This window comes from Sus scrofa, chromosome 1 (assembly GCF_054392235.1).
Source record: "Sus scrofa isolate SSC_HxYL_T2T_F1_AM1 chromosome 1, Sscrofa_HxYL_maternal_Yorkshire_Landrace_v2.0, whole genome shotgun sequence".
Taxonomy (NCBI): domain Eukaryota; kingdom Metazoa; phylum Chordata; class Mammalia; order Artiodactyla; family Suidae; genus Sus; species Sus scrofa.
In genome coordinates this window covers 129,142,815-129,159,818 of record NC_139383.1, presented here as the reverse complement: position 1 = coordinate 129,159,818, position 17,004 = coordinate 129,142,815, and the positions used below count along the sequence as shown (strand labels likewise).

Here is a 17,004-nt window from a genome sequence, read left to right as displayed (position 1 = left end):
TATCTGGAAGAAGCAAATACATATTATCTTTGGAGGAATCTACCAAACTAGTTCACAAAAATTCCCATTGATCTGAGCTAAATAAATCAATCATTTACTCACAGAACACATGGAGAAATAAGTCATCATGAAATAGGGCTGGCAGAAGTAACAGGTGGTAAAATCGTACATATAAAGACTTTAGACACTGGAATTATCAGACATAAAAGACCATACATGTAGGTTTAAAGTATTTAAGGACATAAAAAGAAGAAATTGAAAAATACGAGTTAGGAGCAGGATTTTTTTAAATGACCAATTTGAAAAAGAAACTAAACCTCTAGAGATAAAAAACAAAGTAAGAATACAGCAAAAGAGATTAACAACATGTTAGAAGAAAGAAGCAGTGAACAAGGATCTGAAGAACTATCCTAGAATGAAGAGAGATAAAGACATGGAAAATATAAAAGACGGACTGAGAGTCATGGAGGATAAAGTGAGAAGGAATAATATGCATCTAATCAGTTTCATGAAAAAAGGAGAGACAGAATGGTACAGAAATAATATATGAAGAATTGATGGCTGAGAAATTTTCACAACTGATGAAAGATACCAATCTACAGATTCAGAAAGTCTAACAAATCCCAGTCAGAAAAATAAAAATACAAAATACATACCACAGAAAAATTAAAATAATCTAAAAAGACAAATAAATAAGTCATGGGGATGTAACATACAGCATGCTGACTACAGTTAATAATACTGTATTGTACAGTTTAAAGTTGCTAAAAGCAGAGATCTTAAAACTTGTCATCACAAGAAAAAAATAACTACTGCAGTGATGAATGTCAATCAGACTACTGTGGTGATCATTTTCCAATAATATACACATATATTGATCAAATAATTGTGTCGTACACCTGAAATTAATATGAAGTTATATAATGTTATATGTCCATTATTTCTTGAAAAAAGACTTAAAATTTCTCAGCACCTGTACTCTTATAATTTGAAAAAGACACTGTTAAAAATAGAAGTTAAGGAGTTCCCGCCGTGGCTTAGTGGTTAACAAATCCGACTAGGAACCATGAGGTGGTGGGTTCAATCCCTGGCCTCGCTCAGTGGGTTAAAGATCTGGCATTGTCATGAGCTGTGGTGTAGGTTGCAGACACGGTTCGGATCCCTTGCTGCTGTCACTCTGGTGTATGCCGGTGGCTACAGCTCCAATTCGACCCCTAGCCTGGGAACCTCCATATGCCACAGGAGCAGCCCAAGAAATAGCAAAAAGACAAAAAAAAAAAAAAAAAAAAAAAAAGAAGAAGTTAAAATTCTTTTGAAATGTCATTATTTCAGTAATACATGGAAATTTATTTTACTGAATCACTCAATACTATTTAAAATACTAGTTCATCTAAATAAAAAGAAAACAGATCTTTCTACTATTACTATTTCTGTAATTAAAAAAAAAATTGAAAAGAAAGAAATAAATGAGTTACAGGTTCTGATCTACCCACACTAATGATTTCTAGTTCTCTAGTGGAGCCTTGGTATTGCAGGGACACATGTCTTCTCACTGGCCTTTCCATATACCTGGCATGCCCACCCTGGCTTATTACTGTAAGCTAGCATTCTTCTTCCAACACCCAGCAAGAGTGCTCCTTCTCTGAGCAGAGGGATCAGACCTCCTCTGAGCCACTCCCAGTCCTGTTACTAGATTTATCTCACTGAACTTCAGTGAAGCATGTAGGCATATGTCTCTGATCCTGGGCTATGAGGTCCTCTTCATGCAAGGAACTGACCTGTGGGTATAGGATGAACCTCTAAAACTGAATAAATTTGGTTTTACCTCATCACTGGTGAGTTTCTTTGCTTTGAGTAATCTTTGAGCCTTATCTTCTTCTGATCCCTCATCACTGTCTGATGAATAGATTCTGGCCCGTTCCTCTGAAAAAAAAAAAAAGGAGGAAGATTTGTGAATGACTTTAAAAAGACAGTGATCTGGAAAAACACTATCTGAAATAAATCATACAAATGTCTTCTTAGGTCTCCCAAGGCAATAGAAATAAAAAAAAAAATAAAAATAAACAGGACCTAATCAAACTTACAAGCTTTTACAAAACAAAGGAAACCATAAACGAACAAACAAACAAATAAAAAACAACCAGGGGAAGAAAAGTGGAGCTGGAGGAATCAGGTTCCCTGACCTCAGACTATACTACAAAGCTACAGTCATCAAAACCATATATACTGGCACAAAGACAGAAATAGAGATCAGTGGAACGGGATAGAATGCCCAGAATTAAGCACATACACCTACAGTCAACTCATCTATGACAAAGGAGGCAAGAATATACAATGCAGAAAAGACAGCCTGTTCAATAAGTGGTTCTGGGAGAATTGGACAGCTACATGAAAAAGAATGAAATTAAAACATTTCTTAACATCATATACAAAAATAAACTCAAAATGGATTAAAGACCTAGATATAAGACCAGATACTATAAAACTCTTAGAAGAAAACATAGGCAAACACCTCTGACATAAACCATAGCAATATCTTCTCAGATCCACCTCCTAGAATAATGACAATAAAAACAAAAATAAACAAATGGGACTTAATTAAACTTCAAAGTTTCTGCACAGGAAACAGCAAAGGAAACCCTAAACAAAACAAAAAGACAACCCACAGAATGGGAGAAAATATTTGCAAATGAAGTGATTGACAAGGGATTCATCTCCAAAATTTATCAACACCTCCTACTGCTCAATACCAAAAAAAAAAAAAACAACCCAATCAAAAAATGGGCAGAAGATCTAAACAGACAATTCTCCAAAGAAGACATACAGATGGCCAAAAAACACATGGAAATATGTTCAACATCACTCATCATTAGAGAAATGCAAATCAAAACCACTACGAGGTACCACCTTACACCAACCAGGCCATCATCAAAAAATCTACAAACAATAAACGATAGAAAGGGTGTGGAGAAAAAGGAACCCTATTACACTATTGGTGGGATTGTAAGTTGGTGCAACCACTGCGGGAAAACAGTATGGAGATTCCTCAGAAAACTAAAAATAGAACTATCATTTGATCCAGCAATCCCATTCCTGGACATCTATCCAGAGAAAACCATGACTCAAAAAGACACATGTACTCCAATGTTCACTGCAGCACTACATACAATAGCCAAGACATGGAAACAACCTAAATGTCCATTGACAGAGGAGTGGATCAAGAAGATGTGGTACATGTACATAATGGAATACTAGTCAGCCATTAAAAAGAAAGAAATAAGGGCATTTGCAGCAACATCGGTAGACCTAAAAATTATCATGCTAAGTGAAGTTAGTCAGACAATGAGACACCAACATCAAATGCTTTCACTGACATGTGGAATCTGAAAAAAGGACAGACTGAACTTCTTTGCAGAACAGATGCTGACTCACAGACATTGAAAAACTTATGGTCTCCAGAGGAGACAGTTTGGGGGGTGAGGGGATGTGCTTCGGCTTTGGGATGGAAATCCTGTGAAATCAGATTGTTATGATCATTATACAACTACAGATGTGATAAATTCATTTGAGTAATAAAAAAAATGGAAAAAAACAAAACAAAACAAAATAATAACAGTAACTGAATCCCAACACTGTTCTGAAGATCAAACAGGACATGTGTTTTGACTTGAGTTATCCCGAATAAATGTTAACCATTATAAATTACTGGTACTTATGAAAGAAGGGAATGTGCCCAGGATAACTGTGAAAGAAAACACATGTATTCTCTGAAAAACTGAACTTCTTGGTTTCTAATTAGTAATAAAAAAAAAAAAAGCTGAGAAAAATTCAAAATATAATTGGCAGACTTTCAAACCAGAAAGCAAAAGCTTGAGGACAAGTCTGAAAGAGAAGCACAAGCAGCCTCAACCCTTTCTGGCTGATGTGAATGGATACCACAGTGACTTGCCATTTAGACCCTGAAATGTCTCACTCATTCACGTTGGTTCTTTACAACTAAAATGTGTGGTGACTGGGCATTAAGAGTAAGTCAAATGCAAAGATAAAATCCTGGACCTCAAAATGGTGAAATTTAACTTCTGCACAAACTCACCTCGAATGCCCCCTTTGTATCGGTTTTTAATGGCAGCCAAGCTGATGGACTCCTCGCCTTCCTCCTCCTCATCATATCGATCAGGTTCTAGGTAACTAGCGCTCAGCCCCCGCTGGTGCTGTTTCTCTCTCATTCGGCGCTGCTGAGACTCCCTACGAATAGAAGCCCGCAAACGTTCTTCTTCTTTCTGTAAAGAAGCAAATAAACAGCTGAACTTAAAAAAAAAAAAAAAAAAAAATGCACTAGCCAAGTACCCACTTGAAGCTACTTTACTCTAGAGAACATGTAAAGGCCTCCCCCAGGATAACATCTATGTCCTCAGGGGGCAGTTCTCTCCAAGTCACAGCTCTGCTACCACACAGGTCATCATCTTGTTTGGTTCCCGGGCATGAAGACAACACAAGGGTGAAATGAAAGCCTCCCTCACAGTACTCACCCTGTCAAAAGTAGCACAGGCATGGCCTTGAGAGCTGCAGTGTCCCTTGTGCTGCCAGGCAGAGCCCAGAGAGCAGCAGCGGGCCTGCGGAAGCTCATCCAGACCCAGGGGGTGCAAGAGGGAGGCAGTGTCTCTTCACCTGAGACAGACCCCTGACTTGCCCAGGCTCCACCAGACTGCACGGGGCCCAGATAGTCCTGTCTGGGCCCCTCGCACAGCTCCTGAGGGTAGGACAGGGAGGTGCTGGTAGGGGAACATCCCCAAGTCCCCAAGTAGAGCCTTCATTCCCTTCCATCTGCCTGGCTTTCTGCACAAAAGAGTTCACAAGGCAGGGCCAGGGTATGAGAGATCTGGGATATTTTGGCATTGTTTTGATTCCTCATTTGCTTGTTTTGTATTACTGCATACAATTTTAATTGTGCTGTTAGACACTGTTTCATTAAGTAGTGTGTGGTTGTACTGAGTACAGAGTAAAAATCACTGTCAGTAGAACAGGGATTAAGAACAAATTAGCTGATTCCTTGTGTGTTTCCACAGAAGCTGGGGAAGTGAAAGAGGGCGTGGGGCATCTCTCAAGGTGGTCCTGGGGTCTGTAGGTACATCTAGCTTCCCTACTTTCAGGAGAAAAGGTAGGGAAATGGGGCAAGAAGTCAGACTCCAAAGCCAAAGCCCCCACACACTACTGGGTTAGGGGCTGCTACTGAATCTGATGTAATTAACGTGACTTGTAAGTAAAAAGCAGGGCCTCAGATGTAAACCTTCAGCTGAAAGATTACTAAGAAAGGCCCTGAGGTTGTCCCCGTCCTGGCTTAGTAGTTAACAATTCCGACTAGGAACCATGAGGTTGTGGGTTCGATCCCTGGCCCCGCTCAGTGGGTTAAGGATCCGGCATTGCTGTGAGCTGTGGTGTAGGTCGAAGATGTGGCTCGGATCCTGTGTTGCTGTGGCTGTGCTGTAGGCTGGTGGCTACAGCTCCAATTAGACCCCTAGCCTGGGAACCTCCATATGCCGTGGGTGAGGCCCTAGAAAGACAGAAAGAAAGGCCCTGAGGCAACCCAAATGTCTTAGCCTCACCAAGCCCTGTAGCAGTAAGGAATTAAATCCAAGCAAGGCAGTGGCCAGGATATAGCAGGGATCAGAGAGAATGAGACTGTACCACTGCTCAGCTTCTCAGAGCAAGTGCTTCACAGAAGGCCAAAGGTATCAATCCAAGCCACACACTCCATCATTTATAGACAATGCCCCAGACATGAGTTTATGTCTAACTGACATTTAAATCAAATTTGAAAATCTACCAGGTAGAATGTTATATACTGTCCTTAAAAACCACAAGTTATTCTTTCCCTGACTCTCCTTTAGGCACTCTCCTATTTGAATTTCTGATCTATTTATATTCTACTTAGACTAAATCTCTAGCATTTCCACTGATTTTTGACATGGACTCTAAAGTAGATATAGATGATTTAATCATCTTGAAACTATTTGTGAAAGTTAAAATTCTTTCAGTCACCAGTTTGCTGAACTCTCAGGATCTGGTGGGAGAGAACCTGAGCCAGTGTTTGTTTTAGGACCACTGCTGTATCACCCATTTGCCAAATGCTTAGGAAATGAATCCAGCTCCGTCCTACCAGCTGGAAGGAAAAGGTGGGTCAACACAAGATGATGAACAACGTTCTTGGAAATGCTATTCTTTTTTTTTAACTTTTTTTTTTTTTACTTTTTAGGGCCACACCTGCAGCATATGAAGTTCGCAGGCTTCAAATTGGAACTGTAGCTGCCGAGCTATACCACAGCTGCAGCCACAGCCACAGACACAGACAGCAATGGGGATCTGAGCCATGTCTGCGATCTATACCACAGCTCACAGCAGCAGCAGATCCTTAACCCACTGAGCGAGGCCAGGGATCAAACCCTCATCTTTATGTGAACCAGTTGGGTTCGTTTCTGCTGAGCCACAATAGGAACTCTGGAAATGCTATCCTTAACAGAACAAAATCCCAGGGTAAAGCTCAGGCAACATACCTTAATCATTTCTGTGCGTTGACATTCAGGATCACGACCAGCCATTGGTAAGATTCTAATCTTCTGTGTCTTTGAACATCTATCTGCAAGTGACAGGGTCATCTTTCTATGTGTGGCACTGTCTGTAGAGTGAGGTCTGCAGGAAATGAACAAAAATACCTCAGTAATTCCAAATACAATTGTAAGCCAGTCATATCAAATTCACAAAAAAAGGAGTTCAGGGGCCATTTTCTATTTCTAGGAAAAATAGGAAGGGGTACAAAACAATATACCAGGTGGGGATTCCAAACTGCCTTCATTCATTTACTCAAACATTCTTTGAAGTGAAATATAGAAAGCTGGAGTAAAAAAGGCCTGCACAGCATGATCACCCTCTAAAGCAGCAAACGGATGGACTCAAGCTGCATTTACTGAATAAGTGCCAACCACGAGCTTTTGTATTACATGTTATATGATTTCATTGTCACAACTCCTCTATAATTATTACATTTTAAATATTAGAAAACTGAGGCAAAGAAAAGTTGAGAAAGTTGCACAAGGTCATGCAACTGGAAGTGGGACTCAGATACAGGTCTACTGGAACCCAAAGCCTATAATCTTGACCATTACAATTCTCAAAAATCTAAGTCATTACTAAGAATATCGTGCCTTTGGAGTTCCTACCATGGCTCAGCAGTGATGAACCAACTAGTATCCATGAGGATGCAGGTTCAATCCCTGGCCTCACTCAGTGGGTTAAGGATCCAGCGTTGCCATAAGTTGTGGTGTATGTCACAGACGTGGCTCAGATCCTGTGTTGCTGTTGCTGTGGGGTAGGAAACAGCAGCTACAGCTCTGATTCAACCCCTAGCCTGGGAACTTCCATATGCCACACCTGTGGCCCTGAAAAACAAAACAAAATAAAACAAAACTACAGGAACATTGTGCCCTTTCCAAGGGCAAGCATTACTCAAAGAGGATGGTTTGCTTAGAATCAAAAAAAGAAAAACATGAGCGTTTCATTGCACTGCCTCCAATGTCTAGAGAAGGGGAATGCTCTCTCCACCTGAGCTGAGTATCTTGGGCTACTTGGGGACCACACCCCTGGAGTGGTGATGGATGCAGAGCCTAAAGAGCAAAATGACCTCAGCCTGCATACCCACGTACACAGCCTTTCCTCTGATCGCATGCATACTAACAACCTCTAATTATGAGTTAGTCTCTCAAGTCAGTTTTACTAAAAAGAAAGGCACTCTGACCAGCAAGTATTCTTAGATTTCTTGGCAGTTATAGTAATCACTGGAATTAATAAACTGACATTCTGGTTAACATAACAGTCTCTTGGAAGTTTGGTTAGCATGACCTGGTTCCCTGTGAAACAGCAACTTTTAGTGTGCTTGCCGAAATGCTGAACCAGATTTTGGTCTTCAGTGAACTATACCATAAGGTTATGCCACTCAAGAGTGAGGCATTTTGAACAACATTTATATTTTACTGCTTTTTCTATAACAAGGAGTAGGTTGATGAGAACTGTTACCTGAATGTGAGTTTGGTTTTAAAGACGGCTTGTCCCTGTAGACCAGTACCTTGTCTTATAAAAAGGTGGTTGTGATCACCCTGCAGTGGAGCCTTGTAAACATCAAACACCTCATTGCCTAAATGCAGGGACATGCTGAAAAAAAGGAACACTTGACATGTTAGTCATAAAGCTTTCATTCTATCATTTTACTTTACTTAAAATGTGATTCATGGAGTTCCCGTCGTGGCGCAGTGGTTAACGAATCCGACGAGGAACCATGAGGTTGCGGGTTCGGTCCCTGCCCTTGCTCAGTGGGTTAACGATCCGGCGTTGCCGTGAGCTGTGGTGTAGGTTGCAGACGCGGCTCGGATCCCGCATTGCTGTGGCTCTGGCGTAGGCCAGTGGCTACAGCTCCGATTAGACCTCTAGCCTGGGAACCTCCATATGCCGCGGGAGCGGCCCAAGAAATAGCAACAACAACAACAACAACAAAAGACAAAAGACAAAAAAAAAAAAAAAAAAAAATGTGATTCAGATGCTGCTTGCTCCCCTTACTCAGAATTCAGAAGGAAGAAAAGATCAAGACATGATGTGGAAAATGACCTACACAGAAATAAAACATGCTGTAAGCTTATGTTTAGAAGTAGAAAAGTGCTGTGACTCAGCCACTAGGAAGGGCAGTTTTACTAAAGTGTCAACGTGTCGTCAGTAGCACACAGTGGGGAGGGGTGTTGGACTACCTCTTCCGGACTACTATGCTGTAGCCAAAGAGGATGATGACATTTCCAGTCTACTTGTAATTTCTCCCACCAGCCTGTATGGCCCGCAACTACCTATATTTCTCTCAGGATTTCTACGCTATTTAAGGGGCTAAACCATGGAAATTCTTTAATAAGAGGTGTACCACAAATAAGGTCTTATTCTAAAACTGGATCCCTCACAGCCACATTTTGGGTAATTTCCACACTCTTCAGGCATTTGTGCTCACCTTCCATCTGACCACTTGACTATTCGAGCATTGCTTTCTTTAATTTCATTTCCTTCTTCATCTCGGCGTATCCTCCATCTTATAGTATTTTCCACCTGTTTTAAAACATGAGTGCTTTAGAACACTGTAGTTTGTGCTTCTCCTCTCCTCAAGGAACACATAATCATAAAATAAGCATGCAAAGATAATGACAGAAAAACAGACACTGAAATCCTCTTATTTTAATCACATAGAGATGTTGGATAAAATAACAACAGGAAGAAAAATAATGCTTAAATGCATTTCTGAGCTCCTAGTGCTAGAACCACAGAGGGAGCCCAGGGCCAGAGCACTGAGCAGATGCTCAATCTGTAGTAGCCTCTACAACTTTTAAGACACAGTAAGAGTTAGAAGGACAAGAAATAAAGCTTGAAGCCAAATGAGAGAGCAATTTAGAATTAAAACTCTCTATAAAAGCAGGTTCTCTCACAGAGCTAAAATCTCAATAAAAATGGGACCAAAAAATTCTGCCTACTGGCCTAGGGAGGTAGGGAAGTTCCCCGCATACAAGTAAGGAAAAAAACAGCAACTAATGAAAAAAAAAACTTAGGTTTGAGTAGGTTTTTACAGTCTAACTTTACCTTAAATTTATGGGGCAATGGGCAGGGGAGGGAGAAATACCAGGAAGATTTGAAAAATACTCAAAGGCTTTCCAAAATGAAAATCACTGTTACTGAAATGAAAAACTCAATGGGACTTCTGGGAAAACAGAGCATACTAAATGCACATAGTTTATTCTTTAAAAAATTTTTTTTCTTTCTTTTTAGGGCTGCACTTGCGGTCTGGGCTAGGGGTCAAATTGGAGCTGCAGCTGCCAGCCTATACCACATCCACAGCAACATAGGATCCAAGCCACGTCCGTGACCTATACCACAGCTCAGGGCAATGTTGGATCCTTGACCCACTGAGCGAGGCCAGGGATCGAACCCACGTCCTCACGGATACTAACTAGTCAGGTTCATTACTGCTGAGCCACATATGGAATGCCTAAATGCATGTAGTTTATCCCTGTTGCACCCTGGAAACCCACTAAAGTGACAATAAAGAATTTAAAAAAGGATACACTCACAGGGATACACAAAATGTGAATTAAGATGGTATCAAAGAAAAGCCAACCTTTTGAAAATTGACAGGTCTAAGCTCAAGATTTCCTATGCCTATGTCCTTACCACCAGCCCTAAAAAGCAGCTGCTCTCACTCCCAGTCAGATTTTTCTGGATCTTCTCTGCTACTTGTAGCTGCCTTTGCAAATGATTTCCTTCCAGTTTTTCCCTCTTCCTTCTATATTCCTCACTAAATAAACAACTATGAAGCTGGCTGACTGAAGTACTCAAAAATATTCATGGAGTTCCTGTCATGGCGCAGTGGAAATGAATCTGACTAGGAACCATGAGGTTGCAGGATTGATGCCTGGCCTTGCTCAGTGGGTTAAGGATCCGGCATTGCCATGAGCCGTGGTGTAGGTCACAGACACGGCTTGGATCTGGCATTGCTGTGGCTGTGGTGTAGGCCGGCAGCAACAGCTTCGATTAGATCCCAAGCCTGGGAACCTCCATATGCTGTGGGTGTGGCCCTAAAAAAGGACAGAAGACAAAAAAAAAATATATACATATATACATACATATATATATATATATATATTCACGAATTAAGTATGATGTCATACCTAAGATTTGTTTCAAAAGAGTCTGAGTAAGGTGGTATGGAGAACATAGATCAAACAAGATGTCCAGCCTGACAATCACTGAAGTGAGTGATGGGTACTTGAGAATTTATTATACCATTCTCACTGTATTTGTATATGTTTAAAATTTTCCTTAATAAAGAAAACAAAAGAAAATGATCTGTCACCATTCCTGCCTTCCCTCTCATACAAAATAGGTTAGCCACATACAAATATGAAAACACATATGGGCCATAATTAACTGAAAAATCATTTTGAAAAATGCTTCCTACTATAAAGTGATTCAAATAATGATGCTATGACAGGATACACTGCTAGGTCTTACCCTACTGGGATGAAAGACAAACTAAAGTACTTCTAAAGCCAGAGGACCTCATAGAGGTACATAAACTATACCTGGTCCTTTGTTCATTAAAGAATTAATTATACCACCAGCTGACTCTTTTAAGAATGGTCAGCCTAGGAGTTCCCACTGTGGCACAGTAGGTTAAGAATCCAACTGCAGTGGCTCAGGTCGCTGTGGAAGTGTGGGTTTGATCCCTGGCCCACTGCAGTGGGCTAAGGAATCCAGCATTGTTGCAGCTGTGGCTTGGATTCAATCCCTGGGCAGGGAACTTCCACATGCCACAGGTACGGCCATCAAAAAAAAAAAAAAAAAAAAAAGTCAGCCTAGTTTCAAGAATATCACTCAAGAAACCAAGGTTCCAGGGTTATTTTCCATCACACATCAAGGTTTTAAAAAACAACAGCCTGCTATACACTGACATTTTGTATTCTAAGCACCAGGATTTTAGAATAAAACATTTATTTCTAAATGTTGATGCTTATACTAGCGTCTGGTATTATATGGTCTTAAAATATTGCAGATAGGAGTTCCCACTGTGGTGCAACAAGATTGGCAGCATCTTGGGAGTTGCTGGGATCCAGGTTTGATCCCCAGCTGGCATAGTGGGCTAAGGATCCTGCACTGCCACAGCTGCAGCTTAGGCGCAACTTTGGCTTAGATCTCATCTCTAGCCTGGGAACTTCATATGCCACATGGCAGCCAAAAATGAAAAAAAAAAAAAAAACAAAAAAAACTGTAGATATATTGTCACTCACTGATGTATCATGATAGAAGGTGGAAATGAAAAAAAAATCAATAAAAAGTAAATAAATAAGGAACTATCACATTAATTTATATAAATGATAGGGAAGAAAAGCAGTAGAATAATGCCAGCAGCACTAAATCAGGCATGAAAAATTCACAGTGCTAACCCTAAATCAATAGATATACATGTTCTGAGGAAAAATATTATGAAATAACCTAATGGAGACAGGGGGGTGGGGAAGCAAGGAAAAGGACAGCAAAAAAAAAAAAACCAAAACAAAAAATAACCAGTCTAACCACTGTATTTATTGATCATGTGATATCGACCAAGTTAATGGTCCCTGTTTATCTCCATTTTCTCATTTGATCTTCATTTCCATTAAGAGGAAGAAGTAGTCAAATTTCACTGAAAAGCTTTGGAAACCCATGTGTTTTTAGAGAAATCACCTCATATCAAGATTCTTTATGTACTTGAAGAGATGGAATTCTTCTACAAGTTCAGTCCCTGAATTCTAAGAATGCCAGAGTGCTGCTTCTTGATATTTTAAAACCATGTACAATATCTACTGGGAAAAAAGTATTTACAGGGAATCCTTCATATTTAAGAATCTAAAATGCATAGCTCCAGTTTCAGCATCATGAGATCAACTGTTTATTGTTCTTTTCTACAACTCAGCTCTAAAACTGTCTGATTAAGCCTCTATCCTCCTTGATTAAAGGATTAGAGGACCTCCTTGGATAAAGGTAACCAGATAGTACAAGGTGTCACAGAGAAGCATTAATAAGAATTTAGCACAGTAAAAAAAAAAAAAACAAAAAAAAACAAAACCTCTCCTAATAGTGAACAAGAACCATTGGAAAAAATACAAAGAGAGCCATATGATGAAGTGTTAGGTACTAGTTATAAATTCTCCTTTTGTATATGATTTATCCATAGATCAATGAGCCAGAAGAATTTCCCCTTGTAGGAAGTTGCCAGAACTTAACCCATAGTACACAGAGAGGTAGACCAAATCACAGTACAACTTATTCTGAAGGAGGTAGCTAATATGTATTTTAAAGTATCAAAAAAGTGTAACAGTGAGAAAAGTGATAGAAAAGTTGTCACTTTACAGAGAAAAAACTATGTATTTTCTTCCCAAAAATATTCAGAAAAGGTAGACAATTTGTTGATAAAACAGGAAACATAGGAGTTCCCTTGTGGCACAACAGGTTAAGAATCTGGCGTTGTCACTGCTATGGTGCAAGTTTAAGCCCTGGCCGAGAAATTTCCACATGCCATGGGTGCAGAAAAAAAAAAAAAAACAACCAGGAAACATAAAAAATCATTTTTGAAAGCTCCAGCCTTAAGTTAGTATCCCCAGGTTTTACTTTATAAAAGAAAAAAAGAAATAAGCAAAGCACAGAATGGTACCTTTAATTTTAACCTGGTTCGACCTTCTTCATCCAGCATTTCCTCATCTTCAAATTCATCTTCATAATATTGAGGATCAAAAGGTCTACAAGTTGTTTTTAAAATAAACAAATTAATCATATTTCGTAAGGAATAGTATTACTGCTATATAATAACTATTAATATATACTATTATACTAAAAAATCATAATAATTAAAAATCATAATGGTCAAACATCAAACTTTAAGGAAGTATTCAAATTACTGCACCTTCTTGAAATTTGGTGTTAATACATGTTGCTTGAAATAAAGTAAGAGCAAGGCCATATATTCAAAATCTTTATTCTTATATAAGTCCTCCAAAGAGTAGGCCACACACACTCTAGCTTTCCACATTATTTTGCTTAGGGAAAATTTTTAAAATTGCACAAGAGCTTGCATGTTACTTAGAAAATAATACTCATCAATACTGTTTAAGTGTCCAAAACCATTAGCTTTTCTAGATCTGCCACAGTGGACATTTGCAGTTTCTATAGCAAATTTCACCATTCTCAATTTCAGCTTTTTCAGGGCTCTACTGGACAGAAAGACTTGTGATGACTTGTGATGTCTGTTAATTCACAAGAAAGTATCAAACCGCAAAAAACAATTACAACATTAAAGCCTCTTTTACCAATAGTCCATACTTTACCTATGGTAAGTATACCTGATTTATTTTTTCAGAGATCCATAACCAGTTTTCCATCCACATTAAAAAACACTATTAACTAATCCCCTTACCTGGGCTCTACACTGAGAAAGTTGGGCAGCTTAACAAAGTACAAGTCATTTCCTAAATCAGTATTTACTTTGGGTATTTCTACTTCTATTCTGGTCTCGGGAATTGGCTCCTCCTCCTGTTGATCCTGAGGCAATCCATTTTCATCCTAGAAAAAGAATCAAGAATTTTAGAGCTTGAGTGACCTTGGAGGTGGTCTAGCTCAACTTCCACACTTTAATTACTTAGGCAGGTAAGAAGTATAATGAGCATGGCCTTAGGGCTAATATCCACCCCTACCAACCAACTCCCCCAAAGCCTCGTGGAAAACAAGATCAGTCTGGAAGCACCAAAAAAAGAAAACATCTCTTTCATGATAAATCTGTCTTTCACATATTCACCTACAGACATGTGAATTTAATCAACACTTCAATATGAAGTCATTCTGTCAATTAAAATTGAAGATTATCAACACAACACACTGTTGGCATGAACAAGAAAAACATTTAAATCAGTGGGTCTCAATTTATAGGTCCGTGCAATCTAGTCTCTTACAGTGAGGCACCAATCGCATGCTGGGCGGTTCTGTTTTTTCTTACCCCTAACATCTTGCAAAACTACAGTATTCCAACCAGGAAACTGACCCTGATACACGCAGATAAAGAACATTTCCATCACCACTGATATCCACGCTGCCCTCTCACAGCCAAATCCACTTGCTCTTCTCCTCATCCCTCCTTGATCTCAGACTGCCATTAATCCCTTCTCCATTTCTATAATTCTGTCATTTCAAGAATGTCATATAAGTGGATTTATACAGAATGCGACCTTTTGGGGTTTGGCTTTTTCTAACTCAGCCTAATTCCCTGGAACTTCAAGTTTTCCACTTACCAATAGTTAAATCCTTTTTACTGTTGAGTATTATTCCATGGATGGGTGTGCCAAGGCAGTTATTTCTACTCCTCCTTATAACCAAGAGTTCCCTATATAACTGAGAAAGTCATCTCTTCACTGTATTTTCATATTGCAATTCAGTTATCAACTTCCTCTTCTCAGCATAAGAGAGACACTTAGTTCTCTCCCCAGCTCACATTGCTAATTTTACTTACAACAGGTTGTCCTGGAGTAGGTGGTTTATCTTCTCCATCACTCCCTGAAGATATATCATCTGCACCTCCAAACAGATCCATAGTTCCATTATTATCTTCAACAGAGGAAAAGTGCAGAGTATTAATATCTACAATAATGATTTTCCAGAGCTATCACTTCAACATGTTCCCAAGGCTTCTCAACCAGATACCTGGAAACCACGCAAACAAAGCTCTTAGCCTGGCTCTCAAAGATCTGACTTGAGTGTCTGTGGAGAGGGAAGTGGGCAGATCCAGCGAAGGGCAAAGCTGCACAGGACATACTCCTTTCTCCCTTCACTTACTACAAAGCCTTGTTCTTCCACTTCCTTTTATTACGCAGGAGCCTAAATATCCTCCTACAGTGTATATATGCAAATCTGGGGCTTAAGAACTCCACACAGGCATATTCTCTACATAGTCCCTCAGGTGCTAAAATTACAGGTCCATGTCTATCCAGATCCCCCTCCTCTCAGGCAGAACTTCATCCAGGTGAAGGCAAAACAATAACAATAACACTCTATCATAAACCAATAAAACAAGATGGCATAGTAGAGAGGGTGAGAGAAAGATGGAAAGGGGATCAGAAAGTAGGCTACTTAAAACTGAGATTATAGAAGAATTATGATTATTGGTAATGCCATGGTCTAGGATAAACTGTGAGAGTGAATTACCTTCACTTTGTCTCAGTAACTGATCTGACAAAGTGAAGGACAGATCACTGAAAACGAAGAGGCAACCTATTAGAAGGACCAAAATTCAGAACCCTATTGACACCAAATGCTGACCAAAAAATATGGAGCAATAGGAACTCTCATTCACTAATGGTGGGAATGCAAAATGGTACACTGACTTCAAAAGACCAATCTTCTTGCTGGTGGAAGGTTTGAAATATCACAAGAATTACCAAAATGTGAGATACAAAGCAAGCAAATGCTTGGAAAATTGGCTCCAACACACCGCCATAGGGTTACCACAAACTTTCAATTTGTAAAATATGTAATGTCTTGAGAAGCATAATAAAGTAAGTGCAATAAAACAATGTTTGCCTCTATCACTCTGTGCTAAAAAGAAATGAGCTATTAAGCTATGAAAGACATGGTGGAAATTTAAATGCATATTACTAAGTGAAAGAAGCAATCTAAAAAGGCTACATACTACTTAATTCCAACTAAATGACATTGTGGAAAATGCAAAGCTATGGAGACAGTAAAAAGATCAATGGTTGCCAGGGGTTAGGCAGGAGGAAAGGATGAACAGACAGCACGGAGAATTTTTAGGAGAGTGAAACTATTCTATATGATAAGACAATCATGGATCCATATCATCACACATTTTTCCAAACCCACAGAATGTACAATACCAAGAAGTGAACCATGGATTTGGGTGATTACAATGTGTCAATGTAGGTTCATCAATTGTAACAAACCCTAACTCTGGTGAGAGATGCTGATAATGGGGAAGGCAATGCATGTGTGGAGGCAGCGGGAACATGAGAAATCTCTACCTTCCAATTTTTCTGTAAACTTTAAGTTGCTCTAAAAAAAATAGTCTTAATTTTTTTTTAGAAAGAAGAGCAGGAAGAGTTCCCGCTGTGGTGCAATGTGATCAGTGGTGTCTTGGGAGTGTTGGTGTGCAGGTTCAACCCTCAGCCTGGCACAGTGGGTTAGGGATCTGGTGTTGCCACAGCTGCAGTTTTGGTTGTGACTGCAGCTCAGATATGATCCCTGGCCAGGGAACTCCATATGCTGCAGGGAGGCCAAAAATGGAAAAAAAGGAAAAGAAAAAGAGAAAGAGAGGAGGAGGAAGAAGGAAAACCACAGTATCACCAAGTTCATCTATACGATAAAAACCACCAAAACAATATGGAATTCCTT

The 17,004-nt window shown here is 39.5% G+C and overlaps 1 protein-coding gene across 1 annotated transcript in view; it reads right to left on the bottom strand.

Annotated features, from left to right (window-relative positions):
- Nucleotides 1-17,004, bottom strand: part of LEO1 (LEO1 homolog, Paf1/RNA polymerase II complex component) — a 37,304-nt gene that overhangs the window by 5,238 nt on the left and 15,062 nt on the right. The window contains exons 4-11 of the mRNA XM_003121504.5: nucleotides 15,110-15,204; nucleotides 14,024-14,169; nucleotides 13,265-13,349; nucleotides 9,038-9,132; nucleotides 8,068-8,202; nucleotides 6,552-6,687; nucleotides 4,094-4,280; nucleotides 1,826-1,923 (exon numbers count right to left, since the gene is read on the bottom strand). Coding sequence (XP_003121552.1) covers nucleotides 1,826-1,923; nucleotides 4,094-4,280; nucleotides 6,552-6,687; nucleotides 8,068-8,202; nucleotides 9,038-9,132; nucleotides 13,265-13,349; nucleotides 14,024-14,169; nucleotides 15,110-15,204 — 977 coding nt within the window. The remainder of the gene's footprint in view (nucleotides 1-1,825; nucleotides 1,924-4,093; nucleotides 4,281-6,551; nucleotides 6,688-8,067; nucleotides 8,203-9,037; nucleotides 9,133-13,264; nucleotides 13,350-14,023; nucleotides 14,170-15,109; nucleotides 15,205-17,004) is intronic.